General features: G+C 40.7%; 3 protein-coding genes and 2 long non-coding RNA genes across 7 annotated transcripts in view; 2 read left to right on the top strand and 3 right to left on the bottom strand.

Annotated features, from left to right (window-relative positions):
- Positions 1–38: 38 nt before the first annotated feature.
- Nmd3 (nonsense-mediated mRNA 3) lies at positions 39–1,854 on the bottom strand. Its single transcript, NM_001141951.1, has one exon. The coding sequence runs from the start codon at positions 1,852–1,854 to the stop codon at positions 334–336; it is 1,521 nt and encodes a 506-aa protein (NP_001135423.1). The 3' UTR covers positions 39–333.
- Positions 1,855–2,687: 833 nt separating this feature from the next.
- On the top strand, positions 2,688–9,376 carry Adat3 (adenosine deaminase, tRNA-specific 3, TAD3 homolog). 2 transcript variants are annotated; one of them, XM_016984815.3, is made up of 3 exons: positions 2,688–3,072; positions 8,122–8,511; positions 8,590–9,376. In XM_016984815.3, exons 2-3 carry the CDS (start codon positions 8,147–8,149, stop codon positions 9,248–9,250), a joined length of 1,026 nt encoding a protein of 341 aa, XP_016840304.1. In that variant the 5' UTR covers positions 2,688–3,072; positions 8,122–8,146; the 3' UTR covers positions 9,251–9,376. The 2 variants fall into 2 exon arrangements, with proteins under 2 accessions (XP_016840304.1, NP_001135424.1); NM_001141952.1 differs by having other exon boundaries at positions 2,808–3,072; positions 8,122–9,250.
- On the bottom strand, positions 5,522–8,122 carry LOC107981037. Its single transcript, XR_001729121.2, has 2 exons — positions 7,267–8,122; positions 5,522–7,201 (listed from the first exon to the last, which is right to left on the bottom strand). It is a non-coding gene; the product is annotated as an uncharacterized LOC107981037 (long non-coding RNA).
- Positions 9,377–10,047: 671 nt separating the features above from the next.
- LOC116738576 lies at positions 10,048–14,176 on the bottom strand. Its single transcript, XR_004344906.1, has 2 exons — positions 11,220–14,176; positions 10,048–11,149 (listed from the first exon to the last, which is right to left on the bottom strand). It is a non-coding gene; the product is annotated as an uncharacterized LOC116738576 (long non-coding RNA).
- Positions 14,177–18,259: 4,083 nt separating this feature from the next.
- Positions 18,260–22,029, top strand: part of LOC100678262 (transcription factor CP2-like protein 1) — a 23,185-nt gene continuing 19,415 nt past the window's right edge. Inside the window, exons 1-2 of one of the 2 annotated variants that reach the window (XM_031929142.2) lie at positions 18,260–20,376; positions 21,458–21,590. In XM_031929142.2, coding sequence (XP_031785002.1) covers positions 20,256–20,376; positions 21,458–21,590 — 254 coding nt within the window. In that variant the 5' untranslated portion in view covers positions 18,260–20,255. Of the gene's footprint in view, positions 20,377–21,457; positions 21,591–22,029 lie in introns of those variants that run through there. The other variant, XM_032599556.1, reaches the window with a different exon arrangement.

Below are 22,029 nucleotides of genomic sequence, written 5' to 3'. Positions count from 1 at the left end.
GGTGTTCCACTTTATGCAAAATAATAATAGTCAATCAATTATTCAAAATGTATTTATTTAACAAATATGTATTACCAAGAAGAATCTGTACATAAAAAATCATTAATTCTTTGTTAAATTTTTTTCATTTATTTTTCTGATTGAGATATAAAATATTTAATACAGCTTTGTATTTACTAGTAAATCATTTACAGGTTCTTTTATACAGCATTCAATCAATGAATTGCAAAATTTGTATCCATTAAATTCTATGCAATATATAACAATGCATATGAATCTATTTTATTTAGATATACAAGAAAATTACACTTCATACTGAATTGTGATTTATCTTTACTCTATGAATTCAGCCATTTCTTCATCTTCAATCACAAGATCGTCAAGCATCTCTTCCAATGTGATTTGAGGCATAGTTGGATCAATGCAATCTGTATCAACTGGAATTTGCTTGCTCTTATCTCTGAAGATATTGACATTTGATCTCAGTTCTGGATCCTCCTCAAGATCATCCAAAAATTCATTATACTCATTGTTCTCAGAATTCATATCAACATTCTCTGCAATATGTTTCAACTTCCACATTCTAGCCCTGCGACGAGCTGCCTTGTCATGTCCATAGAATTTCTTGATCAGAATGACATCAGGAACTTGATTTTCATCCAGTTTTTCAAAATTATCATCGTTTATGTTGTTCTCACGTAAAGCATAGCCAAGAGCAGAGTCACCTGGTTTCAAGATCCCTCCCAAGTGAGTGCGAGTATGAATTGTATTTTGGTCCAATCCTAAATCTTCTGCTCTGACTACCCAAACATCCGCAATAGCAAACTTGTGTGAGATGTGACCTTGTCCTGGGAACTTTTTCTTGTCTTTCTCCTTTATTGGTTCAATGTCAATGACCACATATTCTTTTAATTGTTTTGGATTACAAACACTATTGAAAGGCAGTTGCCAGTATAAATTAGAGCTAATTTCTGCTACTTGACCAGAGGATACATCTATCAAATGTATACTACTTGTAACTTTGTAAACAAGAGAAATTGGATTTAAACCTCCACATTTTTGTGTAAGTTTTCTCGGTAAGCAAACTATACTGTCTTTTGACACAGGCACAATTTCAATGCTAAAAGTGAATTTGTAATTGTATACATTACTATGAATATCATGAGAAATAAGTTTTTTAGAATGCTGATATTTGCAAGGTAAAACAGAATTGATGAAGTCTGTCATTTTTCTGGCGCCAGACTCAGTGGAATAAAAAAAGTCCAAACCTTCATGAATAGGCTTAATAGCTACTGTATTTTCATGTGCTCTGTGTTTCAGGATAAGCTGCTCTAAATAGTAAAATGTTTTTTTGTTGATGGCCTTTTGACGTACTTGAACAGAGGCATTCCAATAATCCTTTGCTTCGGTGCGATGACAGTCATCGCACATCTGATTGTTTATGGTATATTCAACAATGAAGACCTGCTGTAAAATTGCATCTGCCATTACTTCTCCTTGGACTGTGAGCTTGACTTTTATTCTCTTTGAATGAGGCTCTGTCCAAAGAAAACCAGCGTCTATCAACTTAACTCTGTTCAGCCCTTTTAGTTTCCTCATACACAGAGCCAGTAATTCCCGGGATTCCAAAGTAGCTTTTATCCACTCTCCAGGTGGATGCAAATATCGCTCACAGTTTCTGCAAAAGTATAGGACAGCTGATTTTGGTATACCTTCTGTGATGTCCACCCTTGTGCGTACACATCCCACGCACATGTTTGTTGGATTTGGCTCGATTGGGGTGGCACACTCACAGCACAGAATCTGTGCTTTAATTGGCTCAAAAGCTTCTGGAGGTAGATCTGCAAACTCCATGGTTATTTCTGTTAAAGTGCACTATATGTATTTAAGTTCAACAATCTGTGTACATATCGTCTAACTGATCTCTCTTGTGGCAATTTATTGACTTTTTACGAACTACAGAACACTTCTTCTAATATCAAATTTTTTACGTCAATTTATGATATATTTGACAACAGCACATTAGCACTGATCCACGTGTTAAGGCTCTATCGTCGAGTCTGCCGTAAATAGGTTATGTTTTTTAATAGAAGACGAAAGGAACAACACAATAATGCGCGAATTCCGCGTTTCACACGCTTATATAAAAAAGGCGCGAAAATTAAATTCATCAAAAAAAAATTGCATTTACCAAATCTTAAAATACTTTTTAATAAAAGATCATTTCATATTAACAAAAATGTAATTTAGTTATAACGACTAAAAAATATTTGAATATTTTATGAAAAATCGCAATTTAAATACGATGTAGCTGTTTGTGAAAGAATGTTGCAGGAAAGAAAAAAATATTATCTGTATGCATATCAAAAAGCAACAACGTTCTGCGAAAACACACCGTAATTACCAGACTTTTCAAATTGCACAATTTGCGCAAAAACTCTGCAAAATTAGACTCCTACAGTGATGACAAATAGAACATACATAATGCGCTAATCTGCGTCTCCTCGATAGCATAACTCGCATTATTAGTTCCAATTTCGACAAATTAACTTCCTTAATTAATCACCTATACCAACCATCATCCAATTCAAACAATCCAATTTCAAAACCAAAATCCGGACAAAATAAAAAAGGAATTAAAAGAATACCAGAGCAGTTTGCCTAACCGCCCGCGAATTATCGCTAGGCGCGAGAGTCGCGCTCGACGCAGTTAGTCGCCGTTATCGCTAGCTCTCGCATCCATTCCGTTCCGTTCGCTCTCGTCGGCTCTCAGCAGTTCGTAGCAGCTTTCGACATCGGTTCATCTTCGACTGTCTACCGAAGCACCTGGACAACCGAATACACGGATTTGTGCAGAAGGAGGCATCAGTGCGCAAACCCGACCTGGAACTTAACCTCCAAAGAATCGCTCGATCAAGTACGTCGTCGTCGACGTAAGGGGACGTCGTATGCGCGACAGACAGAGACGGAAATAGAGACAGAGACACACACAACAGGGAGATTTTTCACTCTACACTGCGGCAGAACAAGGAAAACATACGTGTATACGCTTAACACACTCGCGATTTCTAGGTGAGTGCCTGATAAAGTGTAAACAGAGACAACCTGTCTGGCTGCATATGGGTGTGTGTGTGGTGTGCAGAATGTGCATTTTTTTTTATAGTGGGTCACTTTTTTTTATTCTCTTAACTACAAATTGTGGAGGCATAGCGTGACAGCTACTGGCTCTCATTGACTGGTTTGTTTCGCTCACTTTAGGCTAGTTTAGCTGATACAGCAGTGGCGTTTACTGCTTTATGACTTTGTGCTCCTAATTCTCTAGAGTTGGCTGACTTGGACTTTTTGACATACTTGGCGATTGTTTTTTTGCCACTGTTGTCAGGGTTCATTAACACGTATGTGCTGAACTTTTGTTGACTTATGATTGTTTGCAATGAGATCAATACGACAGATATATTTTCATTTCTAATACTTTTATTTTTCTGATGTTAGTGTTTATAAACAGATTGGATGCTCATTCAGGATGTTCTGGATACTTCAGGCTCTATGACGTATAACGATCAGTTTATTGAAACTGGATATTCAAGTTGTTTTGTAAAGCACGGAAACTTTGTTTTGCTTTTTTGTTGCTCCTGCTAATATTTATTCTTCTACAATTTACTTAATGTAGTCAATTTATTGTCAACAACAGTCATCATTTACAATTCAAAGTAGAATGATTAACCTTTTAAATTCGAAAATTTTAAAATGTTCTAGCAATATTTCTATATTTATTTATTCAACTGCTGTCAACTCCCTAAAGGAAGAGCAACAATCGGTCAGATTTCTCCATTAGCAATCATCATAAACTATTAGAACAACCCATTAATCCAGAATATGATTAACCTCCAATTCTTCAACAATATCCACTTAAACGTAGCCGTATTTATCGTATATAAATATCCTCACGCGTGAAGCGCAAAACACGACGGTCCACATACTTACGCATAGCATATGTGAAACTCTCTGAAAAGCCTAACCGGCCCATTTTTTCATGTGTCGCAATAAAGAGGCCCGCGTCTCGGTCATTCGTTCTTTTGAATTATGAAATTGCATGTTTCGATCATATGCTTGTGATGACGAAAACCAGCTATATGTGCGGAGGAAGGAAAAATTTTCATTTCGATGGTCGCATGAGGTATTACTTTTGAAAGATGAATCAAGCTGCCCTGCTGGGCATGTTGGTGCTATATCAATTAGCTGAGATAACGCGTACAGATAAGTTTTGTTTAATTTGAAAATCACTTCGACTGCTCTTCTATATTATCCAATACTACAATCTTGTGTTTTTTTTTTCAAATCTATGATTTATTTTTAAATCGATAACCGTTCCTTTGTGATGCGTCCATTAAAAAAAAAGCCTGACATTCCAACGGCGGACAGATAAAATGTTTAATTCACGAGAGCGTTTACTATCTACAAATCGTCGCTATATGTATACCGTCAACGCTATCTGCGTTCATTTCTGTAAATGCATATACAAAAGGACAAAACAACTTAATTATTGCGAGTACGTTCCACTGGAGAAGTAGGTATGATACAGATCATAGGAAGGTCACGTTTATACACTACTTATGCAATTGGACCTTTAGAATCGTCGCGTTACAATTTTCGAACGCAGGTACCGGATCTCCACGTTGGCAATTAAATCTATCTTTTCACCGGTTTTTTAAGCAAAATTTTTCCAAAAGTTGCGACATTTTGTGTTAACTAATGCGTTACTTTGTAATCAAACCATAATTCCAGAAACTAGCAGAGCCTAATTATACACATGCATATTTCGTGTGATTTCTAGGTTTACATAACTGCGGTATCGTGGAAATCGGTAGGGTCTCCGCTTGGAAAATATACTTTTTCTAGAACTACAAATTACCGTGAAAATTTCATTTAAAATTGTTCATTTTGTCAATATACAAAAGATGATTTGTTTGTAAAATTCAGTCTTAACCTCATGAAAAAAATGTACAAGTAGCTGTAGATGTACTGTTTGTAGATACAGACTACACACTGAGAGCAGGTGTCCGATAGCAGCTCGCGGATCAAGACAACGCGAGAAAAAAAGAAAAGATCACGCTCACGACAGGTCGATATAACAAAGCCTAAGTAGGAGAAGCCATCAGAGGCTCCTCGCTTCAGATAAGAAATTCTCTCTCGCGGCTTTACGCAAGAGCTGCTATGTGCACTGCGGATACGGGTATACTTGTGTACATGTGAATATATGTACATATGCGGAAATGATTGGTATTAGTGATATAATCGTGATCGAATGATGGCGTTTATAAGATTTTCTTTTGAATCGCTATGATACGTTTTATGGTCGGATTAATGATCTGCTGGAATGGTCAACTGGAAAATATTAAAATTGAATGAGAAGTTTACCAGGTCGTAAATGATTGTTATCAGTCGGATTCAAGTACGTTATATTTATTGGAAGTCGTGTTATTTATACTGTTTTCTTGATAAATAATTCACAATTACGCAATCAGTGGGAAAAATCATTTAATTTGCAATATTTTCTACAACATGATTTTCAAGCACCATGTGCTTTACACATGTGTACATATGTAACACTGCATATTTATCAGTAATTTTGACGCACAACGTATCTCGCTGACTTTCACTTTAATAGAGTTAAAATTCTCGCAGCTCTTTTACATTAGGCACACGCGGAAACGCGTGTCCATATCACTCGCATAAATTTTAATCAAGCTTTCGTTTCTTCAATGAAGTCTTTCCTCTTTTTCCCATAGCAATAAAATGTCTGAAACTTCAACAAAAAAGCTCTTCAATTCTTCTTCATATTTGTTATGGTTTCCTTGCAGTTTTATTGCAAGAAATGCAGTGTAGCTTTCGAGGTCATAAATAATACATACACCTACATACGTACACAGACGGATAGAAGTAGGGGAGCTTTACGTGCGCGCAAACATGGAGACAATTACGTAACAGCCAACCCGATATATGATAGGCTATATATTATGTACTGTCGTCAGCCATGTTTACGCGCTTTGCCGATGGCGCGCTTTTTTCGAACTATTTTGCGATGAACTTTCTCTTTTTCTTATGCACTACTATACGGATATTTCTATTCGAGTGGGTTCTATTTCTTTTTTGGGCCAAATATCTGTATAGTCTATTGAAATTGAGGTATTGAATATCTCATTAACTGTCGCTAATTGTTCAAAGAGAAAAATAATGAATCAATAAGCGTTTCCATTATTTTCACACAATACAACAGTTATATGTCTACTTAAAATGTTGAGGTTGTAATTATTGTATTTTTAATCAACATAAAAGCCCCTAGTTTATGAACGTCCATCCTACCAGTCGTTATCGGTAACCACTACGACGATTTTCCAACCACAGCCCATACCAATCTAAGAGGGAAGAAAAAGCTCGTTTTCTTCCACTTCGGAAAAGCTTTATTGACCATTTTCTCTCTCCTCTCTCACGTGATGACTTTACGCTTCGTCAAGGCCATCGCGACTGCGTCGCGTTCGCTTCTCTTTTACTTTCTGTGCACTGGAGGAGGGAGAGAGAAAATCGCACTCGCTCGTGTACCTTTTCGGTCGGTAATCTAATCAGTAGTTTCACGCTGATCACCGTGGTTTTTCATATAGCAAATCAAAAAATAAGCTTACACTGGCACAACGCCCAACGACTCTTACACTATTACAAACCGATTTATGGATTGACGTCAGAGCACAGAGATTGCTGCTGTGTTCATGAGAACGACAAACATTTTTTCGCGTCAGCTCATGTATATTGTTCGGTCCATCAAACCAGTTTCCGCTTGTGGGCTTTAAATAAACGACTTCAATTGGCCGACAGCTACAAAACGTTACTGTTACAAACGCGTGCGCGTGAATGATTCTTGTAAAGCAAAGGATATTTGAATATCTTCTTTTCTCTGTTATAATAATTATCTAATTGACAAGTCCTTTGCAGAAATAACAAAAAAATATTACCCGCAAAGCGATGGATAACATTTTATCAATGACTACGATGATAACTTATGAAAATAATTGTAACATCAGATAAATTTAGCGATTGTATAAAAGTATGTTCCTACGCAATAGGCGTATAACCGAATAGTTGCAAAACTTTGAATCAAGCATCAGCAGTCATGAAACGCACAAAGTGCCATAAATCACGCTTAACTCTGTTAAACAAAATATACATCAGTCTAATTTATCTATCTTCAACAGAAAAAAGAAGACAAATTACCAGTCTGATATCTCTCAATGATCTCGTGTCGCGTCGCTTCTTCGGCAAAGAAGCGACAGTATACAGCACAGGACTCGTTGAAATCTCCTCTGGGTCTAACTGATCCTCTTCGCTCAGAAATCGTCCAGCATTGACTTTGCCCCGCTGCTGCTAGTGTACGATTATACAGTCGCGACTCGCTCGCAATTGCGCCCATAACTCCGCTCAAACGATTCGGCCGTGGACCAAGTTAACAGCAATTTAGACTCGCGATCCTCCTTCTCCTTCTCGCCGTCTTCGTCGTCTTTGCTCACGATGATACGCGCAAGACAACGGTATCGCACAAACAAAAGATTCCTAAGACTTAGATACGTGTAACGCTCAGAAAAATCTCACGAGGAAGCTAAATAAAAGCGCATAGAGAAAATCTAGACGTATGCATAAAGGTTCCGATGAGCATTCATTGGATTAATCCCACGCGGTATACTGGATTTATTAGATCTTTTTTTCTCCTAATGGAATGGATAACTTTTATCACAATGTATGAGTGATGTTATTCGAGACTGCAGCGTTTCCTGGCTGAGAGATTGAGAAAAGCTGGAACCTTGATTTCCCCGTCCTTGTCCGATTGAGGAAGGCTTTCGACCCAAATTACAGCGCTAACCACTCGAGACCATCATCATCGTATATCTTATCAAAACTCATTTTTCAAATCGTGAATAATTCCAACAGTATACGAACTTTATCCACACCAAGTGTGCGCGGTAACGATAACATCCTATAAAAGCGATAATATATTAGCCGCTCGTTTGCACCGTCGATTAACAGGCAAGTGCGTCTCATCTCACACATTCTTCATGTTTTTCCGTGACGCAGCGAACCAGTGAATGGACAGTTAACTATGGCCACTGACCAGAAGAAGTCCAAGATGGAAGATTCGTTGGCGAAAAAGAATCCCAGACCTATACTTGCCGAAGAACTGATCAGACTACCGGAACTGCAGAAGTCCTTCATTGGTGTTCTCAAGGAAAAGAAAGCCATCTCCAAGGCTATCGCTGGCTTGGGACCGATTCTTCCTAGTCCACAGCATCTGAAACGATGCTCTGGACTTAGGATCTACCTGGCACCCGTGGACAAGATGAACGAAAGTGCCGAGGGGTTGAAGAAATTGCTATCTGATAAGGGATTCGACCTGACTTTGTTTGAGGACGAGCTGGAAATCTTAGAGGTGGTAGCAACGCCACCCAGGACTAAGTCCCAGATGGAGTATGCTTCGAAATTCTGGCCGGTCAACTTTCATCCCGATCTGAATCTCGAAGCCCTAATTTCCGAATCACTTTTCAGTGACGAGCAGCTGGCAAGTCTCGAGTTCTGCATGAGGTTGGCCATCGCCGCCGCTAAAGATTCCGCGATAGGTTCCAGCGAATGCAACGGAAGTGCTGTGATAGTTAACCCTGACGACGCCACGATCCTGTCCATCGCGGCATCAAGTCAGGACAAGCACCCAATGTGGCACGCCTCTATGCTCGCGGTAGATCTGGTTGCCAAGGTGCAGGGTGGCGGGGCCTGGAAGCTCATCCAAGACTCCAACAGCGAGACCGACACTCTTAAAAGAAAACTCGGAGACTCTCTACCACTTCGATACCCGGAATCTATATTCAAGATCGAGGTACCCAAAGAAAACGGCCTGTCGTTCATCGCGAAAGACCAGAAGAAGAAACAAGAAAGCAGGAAAGAATTCGATGATAAATGCGCACCGTACCTCTGTACGGGATACTGGGCATTTCTGCTCCAGGAACCTTGTTCCCTCTGCGCCATGGCTCTGCTGCACTCAAGAGTCTCGAGGATATTTTATGGAGCAACTAATCCGAAGACCGGTATTCTGGGGAGTAGAGCGACTCTGCACTCGGTGCCTGGACTGAATCATCGGTACCAGGTGTGGAGCGAGTTGCTTAGGGACGAGTGTGAAGAGACTCTGAAGGCATGTCGGACGATCGACGATTGAATACGCTTATTTTTTATAACTTTATACGACAATTATTATTGACTGTGAATTGTTAAGTTATACGATAACTTTTTTATATACAGTGTACATATCGACGAATAAACGTATATACTTTTTATAAACGCACATAACTTCATTTTTCTATACGTAATGTTAAAAGGTAAACATCGTCGTTATTAGTAAATATATACTGATCAATCAAGCGGTTTAAATAAATTCTAATTCAAGATAAGTAAATGCAAAGAGGTGCATCAACGCATTAGCTCGATCGGCGGCAACCGGTTTTCTGACTCAGCCAGAAGTGTACACGCTGTATACTGCAAATGTGGGACGGTTCGTGCTGCAGTCGTGTTCGATCGAAAGTCGTATCGAGCATTTCTAGATGGTACGAAAATTTGTTTTTTTCGACGGTTTCAGAATCGCGGAATACATATCACTGATAATCTGTGTAATTGATATAAGCCGTTTGGAAAAAGAATTGTTTCTTGCATTGGGCCACAATAGACATCACTTAGCATTGAGCGCAGTATCCATTTAGAAAATTACAATCCAAATCACCTTTGTTCACAAAATGCTTGATTTCTCGATTGCAATTTCTTCTGATAATTTGTGTTACGTTCTGTATAATAACATCATTTTCAAACAAACACAAAATCACGATACCCACGCGTCGGTAAAATAGCTTATTATATATATATTCGAGCAGTTCGATCGATCGAGCAACGCGAACCACCATCGTAATATCTCCCATGCCGATAAAAATCGCCAAGTCCACTCAACCCAGGCTAATCTCTGCGCTATCTCTCTCTCTCTCTCTCTCTCTCTCTCTCTCTCTCTCTCTCTCTCTCTCTTTCTTTCCTCGTGTACACATGTAACATTGTGTGAAATCCCTCCCTCAAGTACGGCAAATAGAAGCAAAACAAGGAGAGGTGCTTGCACGCGTGAGCATCAGCGAAATAAAACGAAAAGGATGAAAAGGCATCGTCTTCCGAGTGGCTCGCGCGTGACCTTTCCCATTAACACCAATCACGACCGATATATTCCGTCGCGGCGCTTCTCTTACTCGTCCCGCGTGTATACACGAGCTTCTCTTTACTCGTCCTCTGGCCAATTGTCGTCGAAGCAAAAACGCTGTGGGCTATATGGAGTATTTGTTGCTGTACGGGCTCTGGCTGATTGATGATGCTTTGTGCGATTATGGATAAGATTTTTTAACGATGTTTGAGGGAGGATCAAAATCTTACGATGCGAAATTTTGGTTGTGAAGCTGAAGTGTGCTTGCCTTGCTTGCTTGTGTGTCTGCCGAGTTGTTAGTGTTGTGCATTTAAAAATTATATATAATATTAATAAATTTTCTTTCTACCCTAATTTTGTCGTCTGCTTTTCAAATTGAAAGTAGATGGATTGATTTAAACTTGAACTAAAACGGTCGTATCTTTCGGAGCGTTTTTTTACTTTTCAACTGCCTATACCATGGGAAATCGGAACGCAGCTCGTATTTCCATCTAATACAGCCTATTATATCTAGCTAAGCGTAATTTTGAGCGTGATAAAATCTCCGGTGCAAGATATTCACACCGGAGTGTGTTCTCTCGTCGTACGTTTTTTTTTTTTTTTTTTAATATCTGAGATAAGTAACTCGTGTAATCGTAAAAATTCAGCTCGTAAAAAAATGTATTCAATTCTCCATTAAAACGTTCGAGGAAAACTTAATATACAAAGTCGTTGGAATTTGAGAAAAACAGCGGCTCACGAGAAAGTTAATATTTATGTGACTGGTATGAATTAGATTAGATTAGTTTACAATCTTGCCGCCTAATAGTAATAGTGCCTTCAAGCGAATGAAAGAGATCGGCAAATGAATGGATTTGTGCTGCAGCGGAATTTTACGATCGAAGCCTATAAGAATAATAAGAATTCATTTCGCGGTTTGTAAACAATCCAACAAATTATGATAAAGAAAAAACACCTCGTTACACGCTCACGGCAGATGCGACCGTCGTATTATCTCCCAAATGTCTAGAGCCAACCGCACATATTCCACACATAAAAAGCCAATCAAAGAAATGAAGCAAGTCGTGTCCGCCGACTCATTGTTCCAGATTCCAGACTGCACGATTTTCCACCGAGAAGACACCATCGGAGAAGAGGCCAACGTCGTCGAGAATCGCATCTTCCTCTGGCAGCAGGTCGAATTCTCTATAGTCTAGGGGGGAAAAAGGAGGTTACGCAAAGCCGACACGCGCGCTATCGTCGCACACAGCTGAGAAAGGCAGATAAGAGAGCTAGAAACTCACCCGAATCTCCGCTGCACCGCGCATGTACGTAGTCAGTCGTCGGTCCGTATTGAAGGTGGATAGAGCAAGAGAGCCGCGGCGCGAGGCGAATAAAGCCAATCGCGAACATCAACGCAGACACACAGAGGCACAAAGACGCAGCAGCAGCAGCAGTAGTAGTAGTAGTAGTAGTAGTCGTCGTCGTCGTCGTCATCACCTCTCTCTCGTTCGCTCGTTGAGTGACTCCAATTGAGGGTCTCGGCTATTGGTGGGGCCCTTAATCCTCGAAGCTCTGCCATTGGCTTGTGAGTCTTTCGTCGTCGTTGTTCTAAGCTTTCAGCTGTACTGGCAGGCAGACACCATCTCGCGGTATTCGCTGTGAGTTAGCCGAACGTTGGCCGATCCGCTGCTAGTCGCTGGCATATAGCTTGTCGCTCTTGAACTTCAGACGTATACGCGAGATGCTCAACGCCGTGTGATAGTATGTGTGTGTGTGTGCGCTCTAGATTAGCGCGAGTATAGCACGTCGACTGCTAGGCAGTTGTGTCAGAGAGACAGCAGATCATCGGGGCCTCTCGCGGCGGAAGCACGACACCCCCGAGGGACGCGCCAAGGCTGCGCCTAGGCCCATAAGATTTGAATGGCCCAGCTCTATTGGTTGCTGCTCTTCGAGAGACATTGATTGGTGTGTCGAGTCCTTGGCACCGGAACGCCCGAACTCGATCGAAACCTTTAGTTGTTGTCGTCGTTGTCGATTCATCAGTTGCCGATTTCCAGTCGTCGACCAGTGACGCAGTTCTTCTTCTTTTTTTTTTTGATTCTTCATTATTTTCCTCCGTGTGTTATCCGCCGGCCATGGAGCGCAGGATCTTAAAAATGTGGTGACAGCGTGATAGGCTGATGCCTAGAGACAGCAAGACACTAATCAGTGTGTGAGCCGTATAGTCATTATTTCGCATCGCCATTGCGTTGCGCTCTCTCTCTCTCTCTCTCTCTCTCCTCTCGAGAGTGCCTAGTCCGCGTAAAAGTGTGTGCTGTGGCCTCTCCGAGAGCAAGTACGGCAGCTCCGCCGCGCCGAGAGACGCACAGGCTTCTCGGTGCTGACCGGTTCTAACCGAACTACTCGTGCACTCTGCTTCGTTGGTCGTTGGGCCAGAAACGTTCTCTCCACTTGGCAGCATCAGTGTCGCGCCGGCAGTCGCCCGCCACGCATAAAGGAGCTTAAGCAGCTGCTTTGGAATCGTCGAGCAAAAGAGGAGCAGCTTCGTCAGGAGAACGAAAGCCCGAGTGGCAACCAGCGCCAGCAGGATTCAATTTAGACAAGGATACCCGATCAACCGAAAACTCGAGGTTCGGCCGCAGCATTCGCGGAAGCGCTGCTTCGCCTGTCACCGTCGACGCAGACGTCGAGACCCGGAAGAGAAGCCACCAGAGCTGCAGCGGCAACATAATCGCTCATCCCCTGTAGCTGTCGGCGACGACAACAAGATGCGCTGCAGCCAAGGCGTTGCCATGGTGTTCGAGGACGCTTACGTCGTGTTTTCGCGTTCTTTGTCCCTCAAGTCGCGGGGCTGCGCCCTCCTGGAAACTCATCGGCAACGCGAGACGACCGGCATCAAGAAATTGTACAACAGCTTCTTTGTGATGTTCTAAGACCTGTGGATAATCAGCGCGCCGCACCATTGGGAGTCCGAGAAGAGAACGAGAGAGAGATAGCGGAGAAAATAGTGCGAGAGGAAGCATAGCGTAGAGAAAATTTACTCGCGGATCATTGTGTGATATTTAACACTAAAAAATAAAGGCTCAAGGGGCTCGTAGCATCTTCAAGCTTTGGTGGCTCTGTTGTGATTATGCGTGCCTGGTGTGCGCGAAACCCCCATAACGAAGGAGACAGAGAGTACCCTAGGAAACCGGACGCTGTTCGACTGGACGGCGATCGTTTCGTGTAGAGTTTGTTGTTGTTGTTTTTTTTGTTTCGTTTTTCTCCCTTTTATTTTCGGTGGTCGAGTGGTGCTGCTGCTGGTGAAAGAGGTAGAGGAGAGGCGTATGCACTATACCAAGTGGCTCTTTATTCTTCGTCATCTTCTTCTTGTTCCTCGTCGAATTCGAGACTCTTGTGAAGTGATAAGAAAATTGGAAAAATTCGAGCCCGATGAAGTGGGGCCTGGAATCGAAGTGCTGAGTGTCGGTGAATTGGATCTAGAGGAGAGCGAAAATCTTGCCTTGTTTATACAGATATATGTATACATGCACATAGTCTCAAAGACGATAACCCCTTACTAGACAGTCCCTCTTATAAGGTAACCCCCTTATCTTGCCCTGATCGGTCCTTTCGATTTCTTCATCGCACCCCTCTCGAGAGATAAGAAGACACACGGCGTAGCTTATTAGATAGGATAGCCAAAGGGAAAAATAGAAAGATAGAGAGAGAGAGAGAGTTGTTGTTTTTGGCCAATTTGGTACGTCGAAATCACGAAAATTTTCGAGCACGAGACGTGGAACGAGGAAGAAAGTCGAATGGAGCTGCAGCTCATCATGGACGCCGGCTCCGAGAGTCTCGGCGGCGCGATGTGGCTCACTAGCACGCTGTCGCCAACCTACCAGGAGCTATCGCCCGGCAGGCCGAGCGACGGTGACCCCATCGTTGGACAACAGGTGAGAGACATCACACACCATACGCAGTACACTATTATTCTATAAGCGCCTTCTTCATTCCGGACAACACGGATCTGTCGACATTGCGAGAGCCTGAGTCACGCTGCTGCAATTGCCACTACATTGGCAACAATTGGCTAATTGGCTGATAAAGGTTAAACGAGACGAAGCACTTTAGAAGCTATAGAGCGGGAAAATTTTCTGTCTAACGCGCGCGCGCGAGAGACTTAGATACTTTCGTTTTTTTTTCTTTCCTTTCGTCAAAAGCCTGCATGACGGATGACTTGTTGATACAGTCTCCGCGACGCGCCCGTGCGCAGATAAAGCGATTTATTAATTTATTGGTGGACTAGTCGAGGGGGAGATGAACGTGATGCGATGGTTATCAGGAAAGTTTATCTTTTGGTTATTTGATGGAAACTAGTCTGTGATTCGCAGGTTTCTATCTTTGTCTTGATGCGCGGGACGCACATGCTGATTGTTTGCTTAACGATCTTGACACCAAAAGCTATCTTGGATCAGATGATATCTGTCTATAATAAATACCCGGTAGCTCGGGACGACGATAAAAAATAAGATTAAATTCGAAGCAAAATGCTAAGTCATCGGAATCTCTTACTTCAACTTTAGCTTCATCAAAATAGCGGAGCGCTTTTAAGCGCGAGTAGCGCGTCGCTTTCAATTCCACCCAGAACTGTGTACGCTTCTCGTTGTTTCGTAATCCGCAAAGACGCAAGTTTCGCCCGTTCCAGAATCAACTTGTCGAGGATTCACTTTTTGCGCGCCGACTATAAACGTCAATTAAGCTCTAAACTTAGATCCGCCCACAACTGCGCGCGTTTTGTTAAATGATTCGATGAGGGCGAAAAATATATTGTTCAGGACATTTTTTCCGTCCACGATACACGCATTCTGTAAGCCGATACAATAATAAGCACTACGCGTGTAATTCAGTCGAATCTCTGACTAACGGAATGATTGAGGGTTAAATCAATGAGAGTCGGATTGACATTATATGGAGGGAAAAGTTTCGTGTTTTGACGCGTGCGGCTGAATCACATCGCTCTGGATTTCTAAATCCCGCGCGAGAGACTACACGGGACAATTTGTCCAATGACATGAATAGGCCGCTATAATGAATGCAGATCAGAAAAACTATTTGAAATTTGAACGAACCGGTCTCGCAGTCGTATTGAAAGTGCGTCCCGCCAGCTTTGTTTATAAATGCTTTCACTTTTCAAGCATTCGACTTAAATTGATTCTTTCTGCAGACATGTAGATACAAGATAAGTACATAAGATGGAAGAAGCGTGAGATGCTCGCAGTAATACAGTCGTGTTTCGGCCGAGAGATAGACAAAGTCGTTCGCTTGAGACCAATTAGCTTGATGATCGTCAATCTAATTGCGGAAAGAACCAAGTGCGTGCGACTGACGTCGGATGTCACGGAATACAAACTATTGTGGCACGTCGAGGAATTTTAATCTCTTCAGGACTTGTTTCTAGATGAGAATTCGTAAAGGCGCAATTCGAGTAGTGCTGAAATTTCGGTAGTAAAATTTTGTGGGTTATAGGATCACGTGTTCTGATGATTCACTTGGATCACGTCATTTATGCATCTTAAGATTGTATTTAACGGCTTTTGAACGAGGCTTTATGAACTCGTATAATGAATCTGATATAATGCGATGTAAACTGTGTATGTCTGGTATAATGACTTTCTCACAGATGTCATTTACCTTCGTTGATAGCAAATCCAATTTTATAGTTGCTGTCATACATCTTAGGAGATCAAACTTTAAATTGGATGGAAAATACTGTGCGGTCGCAAGTTTTACTTAATTTTTGCTACACCAATGTAGACGAACAAAAATGATAAGATTATCGAGCAAACACATCATCAATGCACGATGAGAAAAAAAGACTTAATTCATCGATGGTTAGCCAACGAACTGCCAGTATTTCCCCGGCGTTTTTACATTTTCCTAGAATCTTGAGGCTATTAAAATTTTCATCGAAGCGATAAATTGCAAAACTTATTTTCTGACTGACTCTAGTACATCCGAGACTCTTGAATCGCACATTAGGAGTCGCCAAACGCATAGGTCAACAAATAGTACGCGCTGGTCGGGACGAAAATTAATTGTACCGACAATGAAACACAACTTTTGCAAGCGTATACCCTATACTCGATCTTATTCAAAAAAACACCGTCGGTACGGACACATGTCTCCTTTTTTTCTCACTTTAGACGGCGCGTCAATTAAGCCGATTACGCAATTGGCTCATCAAATATCTCGTCGAAATATGTAGTTCAAAGACTAAAAAATAAATACGAAATTTTGGGTATTTTTGAGGAACTATAATAAGCCTGATGAAGAATTATAAAGATAATAATGCTACATAGCTTATACGCTTACAAAAGGCCATAATGAGGAGACATTAGAATGTTGTCTAGTCGAATTAAATACATAGCATGACTCATACAGTATAATTGATCCGATACTATCCTTAGATGTATCGCATTCTTAAAACTCACACTAAAATTCTCTGGTGTTATCATGCAAGGCGTCCCTGGGCTTTCACCATCAGGGTCCGCCGAGTAACGGCAGCGGTAACCAATCAAGTCTGCACCAGCAGCGTAACCATCACCGGCACCTCCAGTCCCCGGGTTCGCCGCTTAGCAATTCGAGCAGCAGCAACAGCAGCAGCAGTGGACATTCTCCCGAGCACAAGCTTTCACTCGGGTTGACCAGTCTTCAAACGGTCCAGCCGCAGCAGCAACAGCAGCCGGCGCTTAAACGACGAGCTGACGAGCCGCAGATCTACCAGCAATCCCAGCAGCAGGTCGGCGAACCCGAGAGGAAGCTCTTGCGCAGAAACGGTTAGTTGTTTGCTTTCTTTATCTTTTACAAAGGCATAGGGTTGAATTTCAACCCTTGAGCTAAATTCGAATTCAGGAATGCATTTTCAATGTCGAATTTTGATTCGATGGATTTATTGGATCAGATCGTCTACAATATTGGTAATTATTCGCGGTTGAAAAATGATTAAAATTGATTGAGTTGATGGAAAAACTTAGATCTTGCTATAAAAAGCACAAATCTGAATTTGAACCTACATTTTCTAAATGCTCTACTCTTGATTTATTAATTGTTACGGCAGAAATAAAATTTATAATAACCCTCGTAAGTTGTGATAGAGAACTTTTGAAGAGAATCGTGAAAGCGAATCAAATTTTTCACAGCTTTCATGAAGCATGAAAAACTCTAATCAACAGTCATCCAGTAAAGACGAAAATTTTCCTGACTTGATAACGACTTGCTCGAACGCTTAATATTTGCCCAAGATAAACAACGCATCGCACTCGCAGAAAGACAAAACGCTTGTCTCTTAATCTTTTTTCCAACCGTCTTTCAATCCATTCCTTCGAAACAATTTCTTGTCTGCTTATAAGAAGACAAAGCTTAGAATCACCGTCGTCTCTTGTTTGTACGTATATATATGTACATGCTTCATGAGACCCCGTAATTGGGTTTAGAAAAGCGAGGGAGAAAGAGAGAAACGCTCCTCTTTCTCGACAGTGTATATGTGAACGCTCTACGAAACCCTCCAATGGGTCAATCATTAATTTCCTGAAGGCACGACTCTCTGGCGGCGGCGGCGGCGACTCGGCGAGAATGAGATAGACTGAGCAAAGTGAACACGCAGCTAGCGCATGCAAGCTCTCTTTTTGCTATATAGCTTCGAAGAGTGGCGGGAGCTTTGAAGATGCAACGGGTTGTTGTTGAGATTTTTTGTCAGGATTGATGGAAGTTGCACACTTCAACGTTAGAAATAGTCGTTTTAGAGGTTTTTTTTTCAGCAGAGAACAAGATTATAACCTGCGCTGTCGTGACTGAATATTAGAAGTGAAGTCTTTGTTATGTAAATTATCGAATTAAAGCGATAAATTCTTGATAGTTATGACGCTATACATTTTTTTCAGACTTTCGTATTTGAATTGGGTACAAATTATCATGAACATTTACCCTATCGATTACGCTCACTTTATATATAGAATTTGTCGCAGGTGGAATAATTTCATGAGGTAACGCTCAATATCGTGAGAATTTTTAGAAACTGTTTTACGTTTCAAGCCCTACATATATTTCGCTCTTATAAGTAATAAGTATAGACACTGTATACTTAAAAAAAGCCTAAATTCCTGCAGATTGTATAGAACTCTTAACATTAACATACAAAGTCATGCAGGCTTCTATAAAATCCAAAAATCAACTTGAGAGTGGCTTAAAAACCTCGACTGCGCGCTTTATCGTAATTAATAATCCGAGAAGACGGTATAAATTAGATTATTCAATATCCTCCACTAATATCAATACACACCAACATTGTTAAGACTTGCTTTCCAGTTTTACCGTAGGTTATACTAATTCAGTTTTTACCGTTGCAGATAATTATCTGTGGACTAAGAAAAATCTCTGTAATAGTAGCACCAAAGTGACTTTATCCTTCAGATAATTCGGGATTTTGCCGTATTTCAATCGCTAGTTGAGCTTCCTAAAGTTTCGCTGCTTCCACACTCGCCCACATTGTTTTTTATTCCTCGAGGGAACGATGAAGCGATCGTTGAAAATTGCCATCTTCCTGGTTATTCGCGCGGCGATTAGCGCGACAGACACACACTGTATACTACGTTGCGAGAGAGGTGCCACAGTGTCGGACGGTTGGAAAGTCTCTGCGTTTGAGACACTGAATCGATGTGGATCAGAGGTTTAGCTGAGTCTGCTGTAGAATTTGATTTTACCAGAGAAACAATCGCTAGTCATTCGTTTTGAGAATTTCGAAGGTGATGTAGGTGCCGGTAATACAGTTTTCTGTTCGCAGTTTGATATTGCAGAATTTTTGCACACATTTGTGATTATTTATTTTTAGTCATTTTTTCATATACATATGATAAGGAAAATTCCGATCTTGTATCTTATTGCTCTATGATTTTCATTGGATATTTTTATTATAATTTCAATTGGATTTTGGTCCATTTGAAATTAATTGCATTTTAAAAATTCATTGAATTGTATCATAAATATGTACATCGAAGCACAATTTTAAATTTGAAGTATTAGAGAATAGTGCTTGGAATAGTGACAAGTAGCCATTTTTTCCATGCTATCTTGAGCTTGCAGGTATAAGGATTACAGTCGCGAATCATTGCTCGAGTAAACTCGGCGACACGGTGCTTATTATCATCGAGGCGTTAACGACCACGAGTGTAATGAAAGATCGCAGCCGAACGATCTCTCTTTCTTTCCTGCAGATTTCTTAGTTTACGACGTTTGAAAAACAGGAAGACGCCCATTGCTACGTCAGGAAAATTAAAGATAAATATTTAATCAACTGATTCGTACACTGTAGTTCTATGAATTAAGGTGTATGCAGATGTCTACTTTTACCGACGACGTGTATAACTCGACGCTACTGCCATTACATAAAGCACGTAACGTTATCTGAGATCTTACGAAATTTAGAACCGATACTTCCATTATTTAATTGAAATTTCCTGTGGTTACTTATCGACAATAATTATTCCCTGATTAATAAACAAACCTCTCGATCAAATTGTAAGTTGCCTACTTCACTTCGAAAGAGGTAATTTTGATGTAGTTGATACCTATCGAAATTCTTGATATGATCAAGTCGTAAACCTGTTCTTTTGTTTTAGCCATCCATTTCGATTCATGTCATTTTTGAATTTTATCTTTATAATTTTTATGTTTGAATTTTCAGGAGTTTATATTTTCTTTCTACTGATTTGAGCCCTATTATTAACACTTTGACAGAAAAAAAGCATTAGGTTCTTAGTTCACCACATTGAAGCTCATTAAGTTTCTTCACTTATCGCCACACTTAAGATATTAGAAAAATTTAAAAGCACGCGCCTTCTCATCGCCATCATACTCTACTCCCTCGCAGTAGCCATTTGCGATACTGTCGAAAGGGGAAAAACAGATATCCGCGAGTCACACGAGACCAGTAGCGTCCGACTGCGCGTCGGCGTGATAGTCCGAGCAAAGGATGAAGTGGATAGAGCCCGTCGTCGTTGGCCCGTCGGTGCGAAAGGGTAGTGGTATAGGCTTCAAAAATCGATCAACTTACTCAACAAGAAGTTGGAGATACGGTGTTGCAGTGGATGAAGGTAGGGATGATGCAGTAGTTCTTGATTATGATATTACGTTTCGCACGTTTTAATTGATCTTGTACTGTACTCTATTCGTATTTTAAAAGTCGAAATCTATTTTCTTTAAATCAGTATTTTAAGCCTGGATCTGTTTCACCATAAGTAGTAACAGACAGCCAACAAAATGGTTATATGCACGTTAGTTACGTTTGCATTCAGCATTAATATTCTCGCCACGTGCTTATTAAAACTTTTACTTCCAAGTGTAGAGATGTCTGCGTCGTCGGCCTTAACTTACTTCTGTAGACACTTTCGATTAGGTATCGGCACAATGAAGATTCAATGTATTTTCTCTATAGTTCGTATACTTTGCATCTCTCGTTTGTGAGTATTTTTACTTCATTTGATGAAGCATAATATTCATACAATTCTTTTTTATTAGTCCGAGAAAAAGAGATATCAACTACGCAAAATTTGTGTGGGTGTACATATCTATTTTAGTTTCTATGATGAATAAATATTCGAATTTGAATTGCACCTAGTGCACTAAACGAATTACGCTGTGCTTCATACGACGAATGGAGGATAATCAATTTTTGCAAGTGCTCAACATTGAGTTATGTTTGAACAGCCGAGAGAACTAGACCAAAAATTTGTGATTCGGTTCACGTGAAAAGTAATATAAGAGACCCGTCTGGCAACTGTTGTTATGATTCTCGCCGCAATATTGACCGACAACAGAGTCTCGATTTTTGTATTCAGCTTGTGAAGATTAGGATTAGTAGGTTTTGATAGTAAATTGTTAATGTAAATGTGTAGGGTTTCAATCTCACCTTACTGGTATCAAGTTAATGAGATTCAATAAAATAAAAATTGATTCGCATCAATGCAATCTTCATACCATTCATCACTGAAGTTATCAGAAATTTGTCAGAATAAAAAATTAATTTATTGATAAGTTGGTTGATTATTGGTTGACCGACGGCACACTTATCATAAAATAAAATGCAATAAGATTAAGTTTATTAAAGATATAGGTACATTACTTATATCACAATTATTGGCAACATTCGACTCATAACTAATTTTGAACCTGCAGGAAGCAATGGCTTACAGGGATGGTCAACGCAGGTCGAGGAGATCGCCGAACACCTGGCCGCCGATTTCGATGGTTCGCTGTCGGCCCTCGCGGCCTCTGATCTCGCGACCGCCGTTGCTTCTTATAACATGAGGTGAGTTTACCAATACATTTTTTATGGAAAGTCAAATGGCAACAATTCTGATATTCGAAATGCGATTTAGCTTTGCGCCGCTGTAAGTAGATCTGGAATCGATGTAGGTATCTGCATTACCAAGTAAAGTAATTAAGAGTAAAGTTAAACAAAAAATAAGTTGAGATACTCTCATAACTGTATAAATCCCTGCTTGAAAACATGTAAATAATAAAAAAAGCCGCGAACAATGAAAATCTCACTCTAAAGCCTGCAATACCGACCGCAGCTAAACTAGCTTGTCTCGGATAAACGACCAACTCCCATCGCGTAATATTATGTCTCGAAGCCGGCGCCAGTTTCAAAAGTCTTCGCTCCACGTCGCTCTTGTAAAAATCAACGCACAGACTCGCTCACTCTCTTGTAAGAACAATATCGTTCAAATCGAGCAGTGCGTGCT

This window comes from Nasonia vitripennis, chromosome 4 (assembly GCF_009193385.2).
Source record: "Nasonia vitripennis strain AsymCx chromosome 4, Nvit_psr_1.1, whole genome shotgun sequence".
Lineage (NCBI taxonomy): Eukaryota > Metazoa > Arthropoda > Insecta > Hymenoptera > Pteromalidae > Nasonia > Nasonia vitripennis.
Note: the sequence above shows the minus strand (reverse complement) of the source record. Positions and strands in the feature narration are given on the sequence as shown.